The sequence below is a fragment of the Canis lupus genome, chromosome 26, assembly GCF_048164855.1.
Source record: "Canis lupus baileyi chromosome 26, mCanLup2.hap1, whole genome shotgun sequence".
NCBI classification, from domain to species: Eukaryota; Metazoa; Chordata; class Mammalia; order Carnivora; family Canidae; genus Canis; species Canis lupus.
This window is the reverse complement of record NC_132863.1, coordinates 22958115-22975705: the sequence shown is the minus strand read 5'-3', so window position 1 is coordinate 22975705 and position 17591 is coordinate 22958115. Positions and strand designations below refer to the sequence as shown.

Here is a 17591-nt window from a genome sequence, read left to right as displayed (position 1 = left end):
CTTGCTGGCCACATTGGCAGCCCCTGCCCCCTCCTGCCCACTTCCCTTCACCTTGGCTGGGGTCTCCTGGCTTAACAGAAAATCACCATGGAACTGTCATGCTCCAAAGTCAGAGCACTGTCCCAGTGGGGCTGAACTGGACAGAACCCTAGGTCTTGCCATTTGATGATCTGAGAACAAATATGCATACACACACGCACTCAAGAATACACAAACACCCACCCACTCAATTTCACGTCTACATGCAAATGATATGCAAGTATAAACATATTCACTTGTAAACGTTCACATACTCAGATATATAAAATACACAGGAATAATCCAGGCATTCAAAATATACATGAAACACACAAAATGTGAGCCTACACAGCTATGCACAAATTTATACACACGCATAAATACACAGAGATACAATGCAATACAGATGTAAACTCAGATACCCAACTAGAGATGTGTGGTTGCAATTAACCCATCTTTTTGCGTTTCTCCTTTTCTCAGTCAAGGCTGTTTCTCTGAATCTTCCCCATGCTTCCTGGCAATCTGTGTCTGTGAGGATTTGAGGATTCGTCAAGGGGCTTAGGAAGCATTGCCAAGAACCATCATGGGGAGGGGCCGGGAGTCCCCAGGGTGGAACTTTGCAATAATAAAGCAGATACTTTAATTGCAATTGGGAAGTATCAGATGTGTGCTGTGTATTCACTACACGCTTTCTGTGTATTCACTCATTTGGTCCTCATTAACAACCTCATTAACCTCATTAACAACAAAATAAGTACTATTATCACCTCCATCCTATAGCCAAAGAAACAGGTTCAGAGTTGATAACATTTTCCAAGGTACTACTGCGAGGAGACTAACTTTGGAACCCAGGCTTGCCAACCTCCTGCTCTGCTGTCTCGTTCTGTGCTGGATCCAGCAGACACTGAATGACATCCTCAAGGACACACAAGCTGCTCAGTTCCCAGTCCTGCAGCAGATGGAACGCTTGAGGTCTCCACTGCACTTGCTGGATGTTTACTCCTTTTACACCCTTTCTTTATGTCTACACTCTTCTGGCTATAACGCAGGCCTTATAATCTCTCCCCGGAGGAGAAACAGCCTCCTCGCTAGTCTTTCCTTCTAATTGCCTCTGCCCTGGCAATTCTCTTCAATATGGGCTGCCAGAGTGATTTTTCTAGGAAAAAAATCTGACCATGTCCCCACAGGCATGCCCACTCTCTAAAAGATCTTACTATTCCCCGTTGCCCACAGGATGGATGCCCCAGCCTTGATCATGGCATCGAAGAGGATCCCCTTCATGTGATGATGGGGTGTCTGCCTCATGTCTCCCTCTGGGTCTCCCCTTCTGTCTCAAACATTCACAACCATAACTGTTTGCTGACCTTCTCCTGACCATCCTCTGAGGAAATTGGCTTTCTGTCTTCTGTTCTCCCTGGGAAGCCCCTGAGGGTTCATGTCACCTGCCCAACCTCACTTTTGTTAGAAGTGAGTTGGGAAAAAAAAAAAAAAAGAAGAAGAAGTGAGTTGGAGGTTTATTTATTTATTTTAAAAAAGATTTATTTTTTTATTCAGAGAGAGAGAGGGGCAGAGACACAGGCAGAGGGAGAAGCAGGCTCCATGCATGGAGCCCAACATAGGACTCGATCCTGGGCCTCCAGGATCACACCCCAGGCTGCAGGCGGTGCTAAGCCTCTGCGCCACCCGGGCTGCCAAGTTGGAGGTTTATAATAACCACTTCTGAGGATAACAAAAAGTATAGATATGAAGATGACAATGATAATAATAAAGACAATGAAAAACAACAGTAATAATAGTTAACAATAATTCAGCACCTACTATGTGTCAGGTACTTTGCTAAGCGATTTATATAAGTTATCTGTCCCACCTAATTAAATAGGGATAGTTATAATTTTATTGTAGGATGCTCAGGAAATTTACCTTGCTTCAGGTCAAAGGTATCAAACGACAAGGCCAACACTCAAATTCAAATCTATATGAAATCAAAACCTATCCTCTGGGGTGCCTGGGTGGCTCAGTGGTTGAGCGTCTGCCTTCAGCTCAGGTCATGATCCTGGGGTCCTGCATCGAGTCCTGCATCGGGCTTCCTGCACAGAGCCTGCTTCTCCCTCTGCCTGTGTCTCTGCCTCTCTCTCTCTCTCTCTTTGTCTCTCACGAATAAATAAATAAAATCTTAAAAAAAACTCAACTATCCTCCAATGCTGGTATTCTAGGATTCTATAATTCTTTTCTTTTTTCTTCTCCCTTCAGAATTTCTGAGGTTCTGCAGGAAACCCAGTCCTTATTCAGTTTCTTGAGATGCTGACTGAAGGGACACAGTCTATGTGCTTTCTCTACTCTCTAAAAGAACTTGAGTTACTTCCCCAATAGGTCGCTTCTCACAGGTCACTTTCGCAATGTATGTTATTTATTCAGACCATAGGTATTAATTAAGTACTGTGATGTGCTGGGTGTGTCAGAGGTCGCTAGCTCTTCCTCATTACCGTCCTTTTCTTCTTAGTGAGACTACCCCTGAATTTTAGGTAGGCGTGGCTGCCCAGAGTAAAGAAAACGTTTCCAGCCTACCTGCAGCTGGGTGTGGCCACCTGAATGAATAAGTTCTGGCCAATGGACTGGAGTGGACGTGGTATGTGCTGATCCTAAGTGGTGTCCCTTAAAGGGAAAAGCGTGCACTTCATTTTCTCCTTCGTCCTTTCCAATGGCTACCATGGGAACTCGACAGCAGGAACTGGAGCAGCCCCCTTGGGTCATCAAACAAAGCTGCCTGTGGAGGATGGCAGAGGCATCAGGCCACAGGGGAATTTGCTCCTTGCAGCACCAGGAAGCTGCTACACTCAACTGCTTGTCCAGTCTTTTCCATAAGAAAGAAGCCAATGTCTATCTTTTGGAATCCTCGTTTGGGGAGAATATCTGTTGAAACACTTGAATTAATATCCTAATCTAACTGATGGTATGGGCAGTTGGGGGTTACAAGGCAAATTTCTGACATTCTAATGGAAGACAAAAGATTAACCATGTAAAATAAAATTGAGAAGAACAGATAAATCTATGCAGGTCATGAATCAAGTTATAATGACATAGAGTGACTATAGGTGGGGGTCCCCTTATCTAGGGTGACCAGGAAAAGCTTACCCAGGAGGTGACATTTGAGATGAGACTGAATGATTAACCGGAGCCACCCATGGAAGAATCTGAAGGAAGAACTTTACAGGAAGAATCAAATAAGAAATGCTAAAGCCCTGAACTGGGAACTAGATTGGCAAGCAAAGTTCAGAACTATATGCTTATTATGTATTCTTCTGTTAGAAAACTGAAAATAAGTATTTTTTAAAAATTAGGTGTTTCTTGATACATATTTACATAATTTTTGAAATGTATTTTTACATTTATTTATGAGAGAGGGTTGCCTGGGTAGCTCAGCTGTTGGGCGTCTGCCTTTGGCTCGGGGCGAGATCCCGGGTCCAGTGTTGGGCTCCCTGTGGGAGCCTGCTTCTCCCTCTGCTTATGTCTCTGCCTTCTCTCTGTGTCTTTCATGAATAAATAAATAAAATCTTTAAAAAAATTTATTTATGAGAGAGAGAGAGTGAGCATACGTAAGGGGGAGTGGGAAGGGCAGAAGGAGAGAGAGAAGCAGATTCCCCACTGACCAGGGAGCCCAATGCAGGCTTCCAGCCCAGGACCCCGGCATCATGACCTGAGCTGAAGGCAGGCACTTAACCAACTGAGCCACCCAGATACTCCCAAATAAATATTTATGTATTAATTAATCCTTTTGTGAGTCTTAAAAGGCCAAGGGGCCTTTATCTGTCTCCTCACCAGGAAAGCAAGCCACTCTTGGCACAGGTGCTGGCCAGTTTCCCACACTCTCATCTTGTGCTTTGCTGTGACATCTGCTACACACTGTCCTTCAGCCTGGCTGATCTCATATAAATCCTCTCCTGCGATAATTCACTGCCCACAAGCCTGCCAATAAAAGAGAGGCTCATCCCTGCAGCAGAGAACTCTATATCCATCCCCTGCAGCATAGCCACCTCCTTCTCCTGTGACCTGCCAGCCATGAAGTTTTTCCTCTTTTTTGTCATCCTTCTGGCCATGGAACCAGTGATATCAGGTAACTTGGGTCTCTCACAAGTGTCTGGGATTTTGGTCATGAACTTCTTGCTTTCCTCTTCTCTCTCCTGTAGGCAGCATGAAACTTTTTCTTCATTTTATGAAGCTTTCAGAGGTTTTCTCCTGATCAGCTCACATCCACATCTCTCTGATTCTTTTTTGCCGAGGTGGTGGGATGGTAGCTCTTTGGAGCACCTGACACTTAAGAGCAGGGTGGTTTTCTGGTGGGATCATGGGAGAGGATTTAGGGGTTACCAGTTGGGTGCAGATTAGGGGACTTATTGGGGGCTCTGGGGCATTAAGATTAGAGAGGCTAGGCATGAGCTGTGATGTGGAGAAAGACCTTGGGGTTGAAGTGGCAGGGGGAAAATTAGGGTGAGTCGGAGATAAGGTGTTGGGCTCCTATGATGGTTTGGGGTGGGTTGGGGAGGGGGAGGGGATGGGATTGTTGGATTGAGTGGAGATGGTGCTGGGGGTAGATTGGAGCTTGGGCTGAAGCTGGGAGTTGGTACTAAATAGTACAGGGTGTCTGATGACTGCTGCTCAGGATCTAGGTTGGTGACTTGATTAAATTTGGGTTTGGCTTGGAATTCAGGCTCAAGGGGCATTGAGCTGGGTAAAGTTGGGAGTTCTACTTAAGACTGGATGGGGTTTTAGTTTGAATTGGGTGAATATGGTTAAGTGGATTGGAGGTTGGGTTGTGGCTGGACCCAGGTGGGCTTAAGTCGGGTTAGGCTATTGATAAAGAGTTGGATCTGTTGAAGTGTGGGTGAATCCCCTCCATCCCCTAATATTACAGGTGTTTATTGTCCGTTCCCATCCTTCCTAAGCTCCATTGGGGCGGGGGGGATCTTCATCGGCATTACCTGATCCCAAAGTTAGGAGTAGCAGGTTGGAGCATAGGAAGATAGAGGGTGGGATGTCTGAAAAAGGCTTTCCTAAAAGCCTTGGAGTTTCCAAGGTTGGAATAGTCCCAATTCCCTCCTCTCTCAAGATCACTCCTCCCCTTTCCTGGGACTGTGTTCACTGTTACTTACACAGCTGTCTCCTCTTCTCCCCTTCCCTGTTCCTCCCCTTGCCCCTCTCACCTTGCCATTTGAGGAATACTAACATCTATCTGCTTACTGGTTGTTCCTGTGCCCAACAGAAGAGTGTTGGATGAATGGAAAATGCCGGTTGGTGTGCAAAAGTGATGAAGACAGTGTCGTACGCTGCGAAAATCGTAAACGGTGCTGTGTCCCTAGTCGCTACTTAACGGTCCAGCCAATGACTGTTGAAAGAATAGAACCTGAGACCGTTCCTCACACACCCAAACCTGTGAAACATAAGCACAGACCTGACAGTAAACAGAACAGAAATGTACATGGTAGATAGAAATGGCTTTGTTTCCAGGTTCCTTGGCTCCCACAGTCCATTAAAACTCATCAAGCTGTTTCTTGTGTTCATCAATCATGAGGAACGATGCTCCAAACAGATTGAGGGTGGGGGTGAGGATGGGTGGGTGGGATGGCAGGATGGAGGTTAAGAGGTAACAGAGAGACATTGCAATGGGGGTCATGGTGACAGTCTTGAAGGTAGTTCCTCATCTATCAGCTGCAGGAAAGGCTACTGGAGTGGACTGAGAAGCACACCTGGGGAAGCCAAGAGCCTGAAACACACAGCTGACACCAAGAGAGGAGGAGAGCCCTTGGGCGGGAGAATTGCTCCATCTTAGGGGTGAAAAGGCTAGGGGTGGACAGGGACCGAGTAGAGCCCAAATCCTTGGGTGTCTAAGAAAGTTGGCTGAGATGGCTTTTGATCCCACAACTCCAAGGATCACAAGGTTTCCAAGTGCTAAAAAAAGATAAAACATGTGAACTTACCCATTTATAGATGAGTACATCCACTGTTCAGTTCTTCTGTTCTCTCCTGGATTTAGATCTTCAGTCACCCCAGCTCTGCCACTTACCGCTGTCAGACTCTGTTCATACCCCTCTCCACACTCCAGATTCCCCAGCTGTGATTTTGGAACCCTAGAATCTATCTCAGGATTGGGGGAAGTGGGAAAGGAGAGAATGGAGCTTGCAGTGCCCAGGACATTGTAAGCCCTAATAAATGTTAGCTGTTGCTATCATCGCTCATTGATTTCTTCAAGCATTTAAGGAATACATGCTGTGTGCCTTCCAGCTGTGTTAGACTCTGAGAGACACAGAAGCCTGTCTCATTTGAACTAAGAATTTAGCTCGGGAGGAGACTAAGCCATGGGGAACATTTGATCAGGAATCTAGAGGGCCTGGATATCTTCTTTGCTTTATCTCAAATCCTGTTCTCTGGACCCCATTTATCCAACATGATTGTTCACCCCGGAACCTCTGCAGTTCAGAGGTCAGAGACCAGGAGTGTTCTGTAAAGCAGGGTGCATGACGGAGATGGATAGAAGGAGTTCACTCTGATCCATGGAGATAATTTGTTCTCAATTCAATATTTCTGCCTTTAGACTCTGGGAAGAGAGATGCCTCTTTCTCTGGCCCTGGTCCTAGTTAGGGCATCCTCTGGATTAAGTCCCTCCCCGCAGGGTTAGGAATCAATGGGAATGAGTGGGATATATCCATGCAGAGACTATGCCTTCTTCTCCTTCCAAGACCATGCTTTGAGGAGCTGGCCCTGGAAGCCCTGTCCAGAGAATACTTGTGCTTGCTTTCAGGGACCACATGGACTTTCTCTAATTCCACGCCTGGAAGATGGGGCCCACTGTGTGTGCACCTGAGCCAAGGGGTGCTCCTGTTTGCAGAGGCAGGGGGCCAGCTTGGCTGTTCAGGATGGAGTATCCATGTCTTGCATGAGAGAGTCTTCACAGTGTGGGGAAGAGTTGTGGATGAGAGAAGAAAGCTGGGCTGTGGGCTGAGCCAGCTCCTCTCATGCCCAGGACATTCATTTTTGCACAGAACTCTGAAGAATCCAAGAATTATAAATTCAAATCTGCTCTTTCAGGTCATTATGAAGAAGGGCCATGGGACAAACTTTATTTACCCCACTCATTAGCTTGCTTCATAGCTGTCAAGTATGCAGACATATGATAAATGAGCCTCCATTTGCATTCCTGTTCCAGGACCCACGGTAGGGTTGTGTCTGGAATTTGGATCGTGCTCTGGCTCACAACGCATCTCGAGGCTCTCTTCAGAGGCAGGGTCTGCTTCACCTGTGCTTTCACATTCTTAACACCTATGTGATCTGGAGAGACTCTAGATCTGCACAACAGAGCTACCTGGGCCCCAAGGTCCTGGAGGAGACCACCCAAAATATTTCCTCACTGGCTTCTCTGCCTCCAGATTTTCTTTACATTGGTGTCTATTATCAGAGGGATTCTTTCTAGGAAATTCATCTTACCATGTTACTCTCCTGCTTAGATAGCTTCTTTTGCCCCTTCCTGTCCAGGGTTGGGTATAATGGCCTTGGTAGCCCAGCTTCGTTTCCCATGACCACTGCTCACAGACCAACCCTCTACAACCTTGCCTTTGCTCATGGTTTCCCTCCACCTTGTCCTCACCACCAGGGTGATCTCTGTGATGAATTCCTTCTCACCCTCAAAGTACAGTTGATGTCCCTACCCATGAAAGCCTTCCATAAGCTCTGGTTCACTATTCCTTTTTTTAAATTTAAATTCAATCAGCTGACATAGCGTACATCATTAGTTTCAGTTGTAGAGTTCAATAATTCATCAGTTGTGCATAATACCCAGTGCTCATCACATCACATGCCCTCCTAAATGCCCATCACTCACCCCATCCTCCCCTTCAGTGACCCTCAGTTTGTTTCCGAGAGTTAAGAGTTTCTTATGGTCTGTCTCCCTCTCTGAGTTGTCTCACTATTTCTTAATAATTATAATACTAATAGCTCTAATAATAGTTCCCATTGTCACTCCTTATGTGTCAGACACTGTGCTTGGTGTTTAGGGGCCTGAAATCATTCCATTCCCCCCAAAGCCCTCTGATTATCCCTATCTTACTGAAGAAGAAACTGGGACCTAGACAACTGGTATAATTGGCCAAGGTCACACAACGGTAAGATAGAGCAGGGGTTCACAGTAAGTTCTGATCGGCTTCACAAAGTGTCACCCTTAAGCAGGGATGACACGTCACATTATCATAGAATTATGTTCGTCCCTGCTCACTTCTCACCAATCCCCTCAAACACATACAGACTGGGTGGAAATCCTCAGCAATTGAGACATCATCTTATTTATATCTGCATGCCTGGTGATGCCAGCTTCCAGGAATCAGGATGGGTTCCTTCCTGGGTAAGAGAGATCAGAGAGCTGTGGTATCAAAAACATATATATATATATGGGTCTGGCTGGCAGTGTTAGAAAGGATGCAGAGCAGCTCTGGGGGCTTGCTCAAGTTGGTTCTCATCATTCACCAGTTAGTTTGCTCTCAGAAGACATAATAGATTTCAGAGTGGGAGGTGGTCTGGGGAGAGTCGAAGGGTGGCCAATACTGGGGCCTGGTGTTAATGTCTCCACACACAGCCATCACGCCCCCATCAAATTCACTCGTAATTCATTACACATGCACATAGAGACAACTCTGGAAAGTGATAGGATGGGAAGGTGATAAATAGGCTTGGAACTCATCCTCGAGCCATGTGAAGTTTTTAAGTAAAAAGCAACTCCAGTGCTTAATTAACCTGGGTCTGAGTCTCTGCAGTTGGAGTCTGGGCATGTGAAATTTTGAAAATTCCCTGAGACTATTCCCTTGGGAGATAAAGCTCCACGCCCTCCCCCCCCAAGTCCCCTGCCAAACTTGTTTCTTTCCTCATAGCCCTCATAATGTGAGAATCTCTGATCTGGGCAATTTCCCCTTGTCTTTCTGTTTCATAGGTGAGGAAAATGAGCCCCAAGGAGGCACCATCACCTACATTCATAAATAGATTTGAGACAGTGCTGGGATTCCTAAACAGTTTCTCTGGTTTCTGGTGGGGGGCCAGAGGGGACATGGAAAGGATGTGATAGAGATGTGGGTGATACACTGAGTGGTGGCACAGAGTGACATGGAGCTGACAGGAGGCCAGGAGTTAGGAGCTGCAAACCCCTGACAAAAGTTTTGAAGCCCTTTCTTGGGTGCCACAGTCTCTTTCCAGGGGTAAAAGTTGAAGCCAGCTGGCCCATCTGATCCACCTTCTCAGATAGATGTACACCATGTACACCCCTCTTTTGGATGTTAATCTCACAAGGGCCCTTCTTCTCAGGGAAGATGGAAAAAGATCTTATCTCTGGGGGTTGTGACAGAAAGGGTGTCTTGAAAGGCTTCTCTGGTCAAAATTAAATGGAGTAGATCCTTGTTACTTAATACAAGGGATTAGGCTGTGTGTGTGTATGTGTGTGCACATTAGGCTTTGTATTAAGCCCATTTGGACACAAAGGACCCTATGTGCCTACCACCAAGTTCAAGGCCTGGCAAAGACTGGGTGCTGTTAATTGTTGTTGAATGGAGGAGAGGCCCATGCATGCCAGGTTCTGAAGTTTGGGCTTGACTTTGAAGATAATAGCTGGCCAGGGCTCCAGCTGTTACTTCCAGGGAGGTACCAACATTTCCCAGCCATGTCCCAGAATGTGGAGAAGGTGGCGCTGCACCTCCAAAAGAGTATGGGCTTGGAGCCATACTGAGTGGAGTCTGAGGCCTCCTTCTGTCTCCAACAGTTACGGGGCCTTTGCCAGAACACGGTTGCTCTGAGCCTCTGTTCTACAATGCAAGAAGGAAAAATAGAGATGTCTACTTCAGAAGGTTATAGTAAACATTTAACAACTTACCATAAATCACAAGACTCACAGTGGGTGCTTTGCAAATGGTAATGGTCATTATTTTTATTTTTCTTTCCAGTCAAAGGATCATTCCTGTTTCAGAGACCTTAGTCCCAAGGGGGAAGAATAGTAATATTAATGGCTAACATTTACTGAATGCTTACTGTAGACTAGGAACTGTGTCTTTGGTTTCTATGTGTACACAGCCTCCAAAAAAAAAAAAAAAAAAAAAAAAAAAAAAACTTTGGCTACCACTGAGGGACTAAATGTCTAAATGTCTGTCTGATTTCATGAGTGTATTCCCGATCTAATCATTCATCGTTATAGCATAGGCAGAAATGGGTCCTTCAGAGAGGACCTTTATGTAATAATGAAAACATTTATTTAGTACTATGTGCCAGTCCGTAATTGCTTTCCATTTATTAAGCTATTTTTTAAAATATTTTATTTATTCATTCATGAGACACACACACACACACACACACACACACAGAGGCAGAGACACAGGCAGAGGGAGAAGCAGGCTCCATGCAGGGAGCCCAACGTGGGACTTGACCTGGGACTCCAGGATCATGCCCTGGTCTGAAGGCAGCGCTAAACCGCCGAGCCACCCAGGGATCCCAATTAAGCTATTTTTTAAAAAGAATTATTTTTTTACTTGAGAGAGAGAGAGAAAGACAGAGAACATGAGTGAGCAGCGGGGAGGGCAGAGGGAGAGGGACAATCTCAAGCAGACTCCCTGCTGAATGCAGAGCAACATGTGGGCTTGATCCCACGACTCTGAGATTGTGACCAGAGCAGAAGTCAAGAGTTGAACATTTAGCTGACTGCGCCATCCAGGCACCCCACCATTTATTTATTAAGCTATTAACACAGCTCTAAATGTGAGGGACTATTATAGGCTACACTCTGTAGATGAGGAAAGGGTGGAAGCAGGAAGTGAAGAAATTTGCTAAAGGTTATCCAGCACGTAAAGCAGGAGCTAGGATTTGAACTTGAAAGTTCTTGACTTCATTTCCTGTTCATTTAACCACTCCATAGTTCCTTAGGTTATTTTATTTGTGTTCTAATTTATTTCAGCTTTATTGAGATATAATTAGCATGTAAACATATAAGATATTTAAATTGTACATCTTGGTGATTTGATTGCAAAAGATTCCACTGTCTAGTTAATTCCCCACATCCATTGCCTCACAAATTTATCTTTTTGTGTGTGTGAGAGAATATTTAAGTTGTAGTCTCTTAGAAAATGTCAATTATACAATATAGTGTTATCAACTATGCTCACCATGTTGTACGTTATATCCTTAGACCTTATTCATCTCATAGCTGACTGTTTGTACCATTTAACCAACCTCTCCCTATATCCCCCACTCTACCTCTGGGCATTCACTTTTCCACTCCCTGTTTCTAGGGGTTAGACTTTTTTTTTTTATATTAAATGTATAAGTGATACTATGCAGTATTTGTCTCTCTCTGGCTTATTTCACTTAACATAATTCCCTCGAGTTCCATCCATGCTGTTGCAAATGGAGAATTTCCTTCTTTCTCAAGGCTGAATAATATTCCATTATATATTTATACCACATCACCTTTAGCCATTCATCTGTTGACAGACACTTGGATTGTTTTCATAGGTTTGCTACTGTGCATACTGCTGCGGTAGACGTAGGAGTACAGGTATATTTTTGAGAGTCTGTTTTCCTTTCCTTTGGGTATATACCCAGAAGAGGGATTGCTGGATCATACACTAATTCTATTTGTAATGTTTCAAGGAAAATATTGTTTTCTCTTGTGGCTGCACCAATTCTATATTCCCACCAACAATGCACAAGGGTTCCCTTTTCTTCACACCCTTATCAATTTTTTATTTTAACTTTTTATTTTGAAATAATTGTTGATTCTTAGGAAGTTGCAAAGATAGTACACAGAGAGGTCCATGTACCTTCCATGCAGTTTTCTTCCCACCAAAGATTATATTATACGGAACTATATATGGTACAATATACAAACCAGGAAACTGATACTGCTGCAATGGGTGTGCAGACTTCTATGATATTTTATTGCAAGTGTAGAGTTGTGTAATCACCACTGTGATCAAGATACAGAGCTATTCTATCAGCATAAAGATCTTCCCTCTACTAGTCTCCTCCTCCCCCGCTCCGCCCCTTTTTAAGATTTATTTATTTCTTTTAGTGAGTGAGAGAGCCGGTGGAGGAAGGGACAGAGGGAAAGAATCTTTGAGCAGCCCCAACCCCCACGCCCACTGAGCGCGGAGCCCAATGCTAGGCTCCATCCCACAGCCCATGAGATCATGACCTGGCTGCTTAATCAAGTGAGCCCCCCAGACACCTCGTTTCTCCTCCTCCTTTATAGCAGCACAGACTCTCTTCCTGACTCCACTCTCTGCCACTATAACCTTTGGCAACTGCTAATCCATTTCTTATCTCTCTAATTTCTATCATTTAAAAAGTGTTATATAAGTGGAATCATATGTAATCTTTCAAGATTGGCCTTTTTAAAGTCAGCACTATGCTCTTGAGATTCATCCAAGTTGTGTGGATCAATTTTTTTTAATCTTTAAAAAAGATCATTCCTTTTAAATCTGAGTAGTTCTAGCCAATGCATTCGAGCAAGGAAGAAATAAAGGCAGCCCCGGTGGCTCAGCAGTTTGGCGCCGCCTTCAGCCTAGGGCGTGATCCTGGAGACCCAGGATTGAGTCCCATGTCGGGCTCCCTGCGTGGAGCCTGCTTCTCCCTCTGCCTGTGTCTCTGCCTCTCTCTCTCTGTGTCTCTCATGAATAAATAAATAAAATCTTAAAAAAAAAAAAAGGCATATGGGTTAGAAAGAAAGAAAGAAATCTGCCTATTTACAGATGTGATAATGGTTTCTGTAGAAAATACCTAGGAATTTACAAAAAAAATCAAGAACTAATAATTCAATTCAGTAAGGCCACAGGATACAAGATAAACATAAAAAATTTATTACATTTCTATATTCTATCATCGAACATGTGAACATTCAAATGAAAAATACAGTACCATTCACAATCACTCCAAAAAATATAAATGCTTACATGTATATCTAATAAAACACGTGTAGCAATTGTATGCTGAGAACTACAGAATGTTGATAAAAGAAATCAAAGATCTAAATAAATGAAGAGACATATCATGTTTATAGATTGTAAGATTCAACAAGCAGGAGCAACTGGGTGGCTCAATCAGTTAAGTGTTTGTTTTCAGATCAGGTTATGATCTCAGGGTCCTAGGATTGAGCCCCACATTCTGATCCCCACATCTGGCTCCCTGCTCACTGTGGAGTCTGTTTCTCCCTTTCCCTCTGCCCCTCCCTCTGTTCCTGCTCTCTCTTTCTCTTTCTCTCATACTCTCACTTGCTTTCTTAAATAAATAAACAAAATCTTCAAAAAAAATTCAACAAGCAAAGATGCTAATTCTCCTCAAATTGAGACATTCTTAACACAATTTATTTATTTTTTATTTTTTATTTTTTTTAATTTATTTTTTATTGGTGTTCAATTTACTAACATACAGAATAACCCCCAGTGCCCATCACCCATTCACTCCCACCCCCCACCCTTCTCCCCTTCCACCACCCCTAGTTCGTTTCCCAGAGTTAGCAGTCTTTACGTTCTGTCTCCCTTTCTGATATTTCCCACACATTTCTTCTCCCTTCCCTTATATTCCCTTTCACTATTATTTATATTCCCCAAATAAATGAGAACATATAATGTTTGTCCTTCACCGACTGACTTACTTCACTCAGCATAATACCCTCCAGTTCCATCCACGTTGAAGCAAATTACTTAACACAATTTCTATCAAAATCCCAGCAACATCATTTGTAGATACAGATAAGATTATTTTCTCTATATCTTGCTTGTAGAGAAATTGACAAAACAATGAGAATAGCTAAAACAAGTTTAAAGAAGAAGAGCAAAGTCAGAGGAAGCATTCTACCAGATTTCAAGGCCTATATAGCTAAGATAATCAAGACTGTGTGGTATTGGTAGAGAGATAGTCATATGGGTCAATGGAACAGAATAGAAAATCAGAATTAGTCGCACATATGTACAACTGATTTTTCAAAATGTGCAAAAACGATTCAGTGGGAGAAAGATGCCATTTTCAAAAAATAGTGCTGGAGCATAAGAAAGAAAGAAAGAAAGAAAGAAAGAAAGAAAGAAAGAAAGAAAGAAAGAACCTCAATCTCAGCCTCACATATGAAATTTACTGAAAATGGATCATAGATTTAAGCATAAGATATAAAAATATAAAACTTCTAAAAAATATAGGAGAAATCTTTCAGACCTAGGGGTAGGGTGAAAAGTTCTTATATAAGAAAACACAATTCACAAAAGAAAAAAATCAATAAATTGGACCTAATCAAAATTTAAAATGTTCACTCTGCAAGAAGGCCTGTGGAAAGGATAGATGGAAAGACATTGCAGAGTGGAAGAAATATTTGCAAGCCACATATCTGACAAAGGACATGTATCTAGAATATAGAAATAACTCTCAAAACTCAACAGTAAAAACCAATCAAACTAGAAGGAAAGACATTCCACTGAAGAGGATATACAGAAATAAGCACATAAGCAAATAAGCACACCAACAGATGCTCAGCATCATTAGCCATTAGGGATACGTGCATTAAGACCACATGATATTTCACTACATAACTAGTTGGAAAGCTAAAATTAAAAATAGTGGCAATATCAAACGCTGGCAATGATGCTGAGAAACTGGATCTTTTACACGTTGCTAGTGAGAGTGTGAAGTGGTTAAACTCTGGGAAATAGTTCTGTAGTTTCCTTTTTATTTTATTTTTTTTTACTTTTTTATTTTTTAAAGATTTTATTTATTTATTCATGAGAGACACAGAGAAAGAGAGAGAGGAGTGGGGGCAGAGACACTGGCAGAGGGAGAAGCAGGCTCCGTGCAGGGAGCCTGACGTGGGACTCAATCCCTGGTCTCCAGGATCACGCCCAGGGCTGGGCTGAAGGCGGCGCTAAACTGCTGAGCCACCCGGGGTGCCCTGTAGTTTCCTTTTTTAAAAGTTAAATATACACTGACCATGTTACCTAGCAAATCACTCCTGGGCATTCATTCCAGAGAAGTGAAAATTTAGTTTTGAAACCTTGTAGATGAATGTTCATAACATAACAAACATAACATAACATAACATAACATAACATAACATAACATAACATAACATAACATAACATAACATAACATCTTTATTTGTTTTTTAAGGGATTCTTTAAGATTAAAAAAAATTATTTACTTGAGAGAGAGTGAGAGTGAGAGAGAGCACAGAGGGAGAAGCAGACTACCTGGTAAGCAAGGAGCCCGACGTGGGGCTTGATCCCAGGACCCCAGGATCATGGCCTGAGTGGAAGGCAGACACTTAACCAACTGAGCCACCTGAGTGCCCAGGGCTGGCTTTCTTTCTTTCTTTCTTTCTTTCTTTCTTTCTTTCTTTCTTTCTTTCTTTCTTTCTTTCTTTCATTTTTTTTTTAAAAGACTTTATGTTTTTAGACCGGTTTTAGGTTCACTTCATAATCAAGAAGAAGGTACAGAGATTTCCCACACACCCTCTGCTCCCACTCATGCGCAATCTTCCTTATTATCAATATTCCCCCACAGAGTGGTACATTTGTCCAACTGATGAGCCTACACTGACACATCATTAAAGTCCACGTTTTACCTTAGGGTTCACTCTTGGTGTTGTACATTCTCTGGGTTTGGACAAACGCGTAAAAACATGAATTTATCAATAGAGGATCATATAGAGTAATTTCACTGCCTTCCAAATCCTCTGTTCTATCTATTCATCTGTCTCCTACCCCAACCCCTAGCAACACTGATCTTTCTATTGTCCCCATAGTTCTGCCTTTTCCAAAGCGTCGTATCGTCGGAACCACACAATATGTAGTCCTCTCAGATTGGCTTCTTTCGCTCGGTGATAGCCATTTAAGATTCCTCCAAGTCTGTTCATGACTTGGTAGTTCATTTCTTTTTAGCACTGAATCATATTCTCTTGTCTGGATGTGCCGCAGTTTATATCCACTCACCTACTGAAGGGCACCTTGGTTGTTTACAAATTTTGGCAGTTGTGAATAAAGCTACTACAAACATCATGTATAGCTCTTTTTTTTCATGGTAAAGACTGCTTTTTTTTTTTTTTTAAAGACTGCTTTATTCGTGGCAGTTAGTATAGTATAAATCAATAAATATTGATCTTCAAAGAAGCACTCAGTAATTTATTCATTAGTGGTCCATAGAGAGCTACATGAAACTGATCCTGCTGAGATAATAAACTGAAATCACTCCTGCTTCTTGGGAAATGGAGCCACAGCTAGCTGATATATGGCATATGCTGTTCCACCAACTGTGAGCATCGTCCAGGATGCATCACACAAGCTCTATACAGGAGGGCATCTGCCCTTTAGATGTGCTGGAATTCCATTATCCTCCTAAAATAGCTTTTGTTTCTCTGGAACTTTATTTTCAAACTGTCTGCATGAAGCAGCTCATGTGCAGATCTTTGTGTAGACATAAGTTTTCAAGTTCTTTGGGTAAACACTAAGAAACACAATGACCAGATTGTGTGGTAAGCGTAAGTTTAGTTTTGTAAGAAACTGACCAGCTGTCTTCCAAAGTGGCTGCATCATTTCTCACTGCCACCAGCAGCATGTTAGAATTTCTGTTGCTCCACATCCTTGCCAGCATTTGGTGTTGTCAGTGTTCCAGATTTTGGTCATCCTAATAGGTGTGCAGTGGCATCTCATTATCATTATTTTGACTATGTTCCTTGATGCCTCACATCTAGGTTGGTGTTGAGTGGAAATTAACTATTTGTATTTTGTTTGTTTGTCTCGGCCAGGCAAACATCACATCCTTCGATGCATGGGAAACACCGGAATCTGTAGACCCTCTTGCAGAAAGACTGAACAGCCCTACCTCTACTGCCTAAATTATCAGTCATGCTGCCTCCAGTCCTACATGAGGATAAGTATTTCTGGCAGAGAGGAGAAAGATGATTGGAGTCAACAGAACCGCTGGCCAAAAATATCTTGAGTGCTGGTGATCACCATCTTCAACCTGCTGTCAAGACCCCTTATTAAAATTCATGCATCTGTTACCCTTGTCTGTCTTTCATCCATTGGAAAACATGGTGAGAGACTGAGTTTTGTATGGTGATCCATCCCATTTCGGATCCAGCCCTACAGGAGAGAAGGCTAGAAAACTGTAGGGAATCTAGACAAACCATGGGAGATGGGAGAGAATGTCCTGAGACCACTGAGGGAGGGTTGAAGAGTCTGGGCTGAGCCATGACTTCGTCTGTTCTATGTCAGGCTCAGAGGGGGCCCTGGACTAGTGGGATGGATGCACAGGGCAGTGGGTGGAGGTCTTGTAGACAAATGTGTCTTAGTTTACAGAAGAACCTCCTAACCAGAGGTTATAAGGTAAATACATTGTCCTGTCAAAGTTTCAAGGTTGTGAGGCTAGAGGTCTGTTTGGTGATCATTAAGGAAGGAATTTGAACATTAGATGCTATTGTTCTTTTCCATGATTCTGTTAAGGACTTTTAATTCTTGAAAATCTAGGAGGCTTGTGCCCCCATTTACAACCAACGCTAGCTTTTTAAGGTCAAATTC

The 17591-nt window shown here is 43.0% G+C and overlaps 1 protein-coding gene across 2 annotated transcripts; it reads left to right on the top strand.

Annotated features, from left to right (window-relative positions):
• Positions 1 to 3835: 3835 nt before the first annotated feature.
• On the top strand, positions 3836 to 17074 carry DEFB119 (defensin beta 119). 2 transcript variants are annotated; one of them, XM_072800452.1, is made up of 2 exons: positions 3836 to 4129; positions 5276 to 5561. In XM_072800452.1, exons 1-2 carry the CDS (start codon positions 4075 to 4077, stop codon positions 5500 to 5502), a joined length of 282 nt encoding a protein of 93 aa, XP_072656553.1. In that variant the 5' UTR covers positions 3836 to 4074; the 3' UTR covers positions 5503 to 5561. The 2 variants fall into 2 exon arrangements, with proteins under 2 accessions (XP_072656553.1, XP_072656554.1); XM_072800453.1 differs by lacking the exon at positions 5276 to 5561 and adding an exon at positions 16817 to 17074 and having other exon boundaries at positions 3921 to 4129.
• Positions 17075 to 17591: the final 517 nt, after the last annotated feature.